Source organism: Helianthus annuus, chromosome 15 (assembly GCF_002127325.2).
Source record: "Helianthus annuus cultivar XRQ/B chromosome 15, HanXRQr2.0-SUNRISE, whole genome shotgun sequence".
Taxonomy (NCBI): domain Eukaryota; kingdom Viridiplantae; phylum Streptophyta; class Magnoliopsida; order Asterales; family Asteraceae; genus Helianthus; species Helianthus annuus.
Window position 1 is genome coordinate 99,275,240 of NC_035447.2, and position 6,076 is coordinate 99,281,315.

Here is a 6,076-nt window from a genome sequence, read left to right on the forward strand (position 1 = left end):
CAAATTATACAATGACCCACGATTTTATAATCGAACTTGAAGCTGATGTCCAAGGTATGATGCAAGAAATCATTTTTGCAATCGAGTATACTCTGAATCGTTTATCAAACAACAACGGGCGCTTTCCTTATAAAGGATCATGTTCAATCCTACATGAAGAAGGTTCAAGATATGTAGATTGTGGCCCCCGCTCCTAGTACCAGGGATCGGTTTGCCGAGATAACGGGGCAATATCAAAATGACAAGAATCCCAAAAGAGTTCCTGTTGGTTATAAGTCAAAAGGTTTCGATCTCGCAAGCGGTTGAAATCGAAACATGATGAAGCAACCGAAAAAACAACAAAAAAGCGAAGGCGTGGGCGAAAGAACGGCAGTGTAAGAATTGTAAAGAATTTGGACACTATGCATCCACATGCAAAGACCTAGTAATCAAAAGAAGATCGACACGGTCTTCAAGAGCGGACAGTAATGAAGAATAGCTTTTGATGTTTATTATTTTATTACTTCTTGGCATTTTGTTATTCTATTACCATCTTTGACGTTTATTTCCATTTTTGGCGTTTTAGTTTCATTAAGTGTTTATAAAGTGTATTTTAATCCTTTTTAACAAAAATACTAGCGTAAATCATAAAATGCCAAAACATTTTGATAAATAATAATATTAGAACATTCATTTTAATGGCATTAATTATAATAGTCAAGACATTACCAAAATAATATTATAGGAAAACAAACAAATAAAAAATTACAAAAAAATACAAGAGAACAACTAAAATTCATCATCGGATAAGATTATGTCCGAGAAGTACCCATCACTCCCTTCGTCCTCTTCTTTTGATTCCTCACCAAAATGCCCATCTTCGCCTTCAATTTTAACGTTGTCCCCATTCTCAAGTGCTTGAAGCCTCCATTGAAACATCCCATCCAATGAAATCACTGTTGGGGTCATCCTAGTGTTTAAACATCTTGCATTGCCTAACTGTTCTATAAAAGAAAGCCCCTGTTCAGTTAGTATGTTATCAATTATGTGGTCTTCTTCTTGACCATTGTTCCACACAACTGTCACCCACTCATATTCTTCATCATAACACCATGATGATTGGCTCGACAAAATGATTTGCATTATTTAGAGGAAATTTTCTCCTCAATAACACCATGATTCGATGATTGGCTCGACAAACTGATTTGCATTATTTAGAGGAAATTTTCTCCTCAATCTCCTTATGACAGTCTGTGTTTGTTCATACAAGTTGTCCATAGGAACTCAAAGTTTCAGTATCCTCCTCTGAACTTCTTCATCCATATTCAGTATGGCGTTTACAATTTTCACCAAAACCCTTCTTGTGGAGTCAAATTTTATAAAGAACCTATTGATTGAAGTTTTGAATCCCCAAGAGACTACCGTTTACATTTTTCCTTTGTGTAAATTTCTTGAAAGTATTTCTGGTGTTTGGCATTTTGTAGAGACGGGTGTTTTTGTTTTTTCAAGATTGACCAATAAAAGAGATGTTATGTTCATGTATGTAATGAATTTAGGCGCGTGATTTTGGGTGGGAGTTTGTCCACATTGAATGTAAAGCAATAAAGTTTCTGTCGTTTTTTTTGGCGTTTTGTTTTGTTTTTTTATTCAGTACAATAAAGTCTCTGGTGTTTCAGAGGCTTTATCATTAATTTGACAGTGAGTGACGTTTTTGGACAATATCTTTATATATTCACACTAATGATTTTTTTGCTAATATTACAAGTTACTCAACTTGTTAAAAAACTTATGAATATTGTAAACTCGATGCACGAGATTCCAGATTATCTCATTATTAGCAACAAGAGGACCTTTGATAACAATAATTAAACTCGTTAATCTTTTAATCGTTATATGACTTTAATTCCTCAAGAGTATCAACAAAAGATAATTAATTAGAAATAAATTAAACTCGTTAGTCTTTTAATCTTTATATGACTTTAGTTCCTCAAGAGGATCAAGAGATTTTGGACCAATGTGCAGTCCTATATGCCCATACGTGCCCAAACACCAATTATATGCTACAAACTAAAAATAATAAAATCCCAGGGATTTGTCTTAGAAAAAACAACACAACTTCATGTGTATTGACGCTTTTCATGGATTCGTCTGAAACCAATATGCAGTCTTTAGCCCATACAACCATTTCTCTATCTAGTTAGTTAGCTTTGTTTCATATATGATGCCATTTGTTGAGGTTTGTAGGATTCAGACTGAATTATTAATTAACTCTTAATAAATAAACGAGCAACAGATTCTACACTCATGACATAATGCAATAAATATGTAAATTAAAATCATATGATATGCATAAGCCAATATCAGTACTCATGACACACAATTATTAATTACTCATTGTAACTAGACTTTCATAATAGTTACTTATTGCCACCCCTAGCTGTCTACGCATTGCAATTTTTTGAAGTTAGCAGCCACTTGGTAAACAATTGAAGGGTGTTTTCATCAGCCCTGTGATTCTTCTGAGTGAACTGAAGAAACTCTCCCCATGTGAAATCAGGATACTCCTTTTTCCCATCTTTTTCGACTAACTCTTGAGGTGCTTTCAGTTCTCTATCTCCTTTTGGGCACAAGAAGAACACCAGCGACAGCCTTGGGGACAAACTGTTCACACTTACCCTATGCAGGCAGCTCTTGTACTTCCCATTTGATAGTGCCTACAAATACATCCACCCTTAGTTAAGTTATAAGTTTCAAATATATTTAGAACGCAACTCTTGATCATATTAAGGAACAATAAAACAAAGGGAGTTACGATGCAATACAAAAGCAGACTTACCGTGAAAGTGTCACCTATGTTGATGACAAGGGCTTCGCGGTAGGGTTGAACAGATTTCCATTTGTTATCCATAAACACTTCTAGTCCTCCAACTAGATCTTGATAAAGTATGGTCAATGTAGTTGGATCACAATGTGGTCCGACCCCAAAAGTCAGGTCGGGCTTGTTACACTGCGGGTAGTGGTTACATCTCACTATTGACACAGCATCATCATATAGTTTTCTGTAGTAGTTATGGTTATGTCCGTCAACGCCCAAGCTAATCTCCAGTAAATCAAGAAGGTCAAGAGCTAACTTATTCATTGTCCGACAGAATTTCTGGAAGATTAAGCTGCATATGACCAGTTAACGACTATACAATTAGCACAAACACCATAGATAGATGAAAATAAAACTTAGAGACAAAGAAAAACTTGGAGAGATTTGTAAACTTAAAAATATAAACAAAACGCATATGACCTGTACTTCCCAAACTAACAAAGAAAACCAAATTTGCTCTTACATTTACTATATTAATATTTCTCAACTTGTTTCACCTAGTAATCTTGTTACTAAACAATCACTTATTTTTTGGTTGAAGTTTGTTTAGAACATCATAAAACACAAACTCAGATGTTATTTAATTATTTATTATGTTTTTTTTAATAAATACCGTGTCTTGCAACAAAGTATTAAAAAATCACAAAAAAACCATTTGATCAAAATAAATTAACAAAATAGCAATTGAAATTTAGTAATAATATATACTTCTGTTTTTCATTATGTTTTACCGGAACCCATGGCTTTATAGCCTAGTGGTATCTTGGGGGTGAGATAAGACTTTGGACCTATAGGTCCTGGGTTTGATTCTCACAAGGGGGTTTTTATCATATTTATTGGGTTTCCTCCTGAATTGGTATAGGCATTATGCCTAGTGGAGATGGATATGATCGGGTGGTTCCGCTGGTGGCAGGATGATACTCCAATGGTCCGTCAGTGATCCAAATTTGCCGTTCAAAAAAAAAATTATGTTTTACCAGAAGACTTCATTTATTGTCTATTCTAGTTTTACCAAAATAGCCAATATTGAAATTTATTATGTCTCATTTTGTTTCACCTATGTAACTTGTTATCGTTAAAGTTTGTTCAGAACATCATAACACCACAAACTCAGATGGTATTTAATTATTTATTATGTTTTTTAACAAATACCTTGGCTGTCTTGCAACAAAGTATTAAAGAAAAATCACAAAAAAAGCCATTTGATCAAAATAAATTAACAAAATAGCCATTGAAATTTAGTTTTAGTAATAATATAATACTTTATTTATTATTTCTCATTTTTTTTACCAAAAGACTTAACTTACTGTCTATTTAGTTTCACCAAAATAGCCTTTGAAATTTATTATTTCTTATTTTTTTTCACCTATGTAATCTTGTTACTAAACAATCACTTGCTTTTGGTTGAAGTTTGTTCAGAGAACATCAGAACACACAAATTTAGATGGTATTTAATTATTTATTATGTTATTTTTTATAATAAAATACCTTGGCGGTCTTGCAACAAAGTACTAAAAAAATCACAAAAAAAGCCATTTGATCAACATAAATTAACAAAATAGCTATTGCAGCTTAGGTTTACCAATACTATAATAAAGTGATACGTGTGTTAGAAAAACATTTGATCAACATAAATTTACAAAATAGGCATTGAAATTTAGTTTTACCAATACTATATTAAAGTGATACATGTCAAAAAAAAAAAAAAAAAAAAAAAAAAAATTTAATCAGTAAAATTAACTAAAAATAGATACATTGACATGTGTGTTAAAAAGTACCTCTTATGCCATGTCAGCACATCAATAAAAATTAGAGCAACTAATTATAATATAAGATTTTAAACTACATCTCTATTTCTTATCAATAAATTATGCTAAAATAAAGAAAAGAAGTGAAATAATACCCGGTTTCTCTATATTGACTTCCCATGGCATTGAAAAACTCCGCAACCACTTCATCAGGGCCATTCTCATGATACTCAAAAGTCAACAGTTCCTTCCATGGCAATTTTTCGCGGAACCGCTGAGCATGCCCGCTAGCGAAACCGACAACGCTTCCCTCTTTCTGCTTGCACTTCAGTTTCTCAGTTAACGGAAGCTTAAAGAAAGCGTGACCATGATCTTGGACTAAAGCAAGCATATCAAGGTCAACACCATGGTTAACCACTTGAAAAAAGCCATGGCTAATGCATGATTCCTTCACAAGCTTGGCTGCATGCAATGTGGCCTCCTTATCATGACTTAAGAACCCTTGTAGGTCTATGACCTGTTCATTCAACTTCTCAGTAGAAGTTTGAGAAAGATGATCTTTTGGCCAAATGAATTGGTTTGGAAAATGATCATTGGTTTGTTGGTCAAAGATCATGGCTGACTCAATGGTTTTGTCTTCAAGGTTGCCATTTTTCATTTGCTCCATTTTGATTTTTGACACAAGTCTGAATGGTTCTGAATGGTTTATTGAGGCATGGGATTTATACTGAGATAATTAATTTTTTAAAGAATATGCATTTTCAAATTTAATATTTTTGGTCAAATATATTGATTAAGTAATGTTTTTAATTTTAAAATCTAGGTTTTTTATTAAGTAATATTTTTAATTTTAACCATAATTAAATCTAAAACATTAATGATCATTAAATTTAGTTATTTATGTATTTACTTATTCTTTTGAAGAGCAATTGCTAAATGATTAATTTTATTTAAGTTCTATTTTTATAAATGGCTTTTCTGTTTTATAATTTCTCTCACCTCTCAAAGTAAGACGTTACTAACATCAATATATATTATTTCTTCTTAGATGCAGCATGCAATTATTGCAACAAGAAAAAGCCAAAAACAAAATGTACAAATAAAAAAAAAAGAAAGAAAACAAGATAACACAACAATGTTGGATAAATTAAAATCATTGACAGAGTAATTAAGAATTGGACTTCACGGTTAATACATATCTAATACTTATGTTTATATTGATAAATTATCATGTAGCAAATTGAACAAATCCCTAAATTCTGATAAAACCAACTTATTTCAAACCAAATGAATTTTAGTAATAACATCACACGATAGTAATATGAGATCAATTAATTTCTTAACTAGGGTTAGGATATAATAGAAAGTTTATTTCGGTAAGAAGGCTAGGAAGTAATCTTGACCATCCATTTAGTTAATTAAGGGGCTAAGATTAAATGAGGGAAATTGAAAGAAAGAAAAGAGGCGCGTGGGT

The 6,076-nt window shown here is 32.3% G+C and overlaps 1 protein-coding gene across 1 annotated transcript; it reads right to left on the reverse strand.

Annotated features, from left to right (window-relative positions):
* Positions 1-2,420: 2,420 nt before the first annotated feature.
* Positions 2,421-5,269, reverse strand: LOC110923910 (gibberellin 20 oxidase 3). Its single transcript, XM_022167965.2, has 3 exons — positions 4,758-5,269; positions 2,816-3,146; positions 2,421-2,693 (listed from the first exon to the last, which is right to left on the reverse strand). Exons 1-3 carry the CDS (start codon positions 5,267-5,269, stop codon positions 2,421-2,423), a joined length of 1,116 nt encoding a protein of 371 aa, XP_022023657.1.
* Between the last annotated feature and the right edge of the window lie 807 nt (positions 5,270-6,076).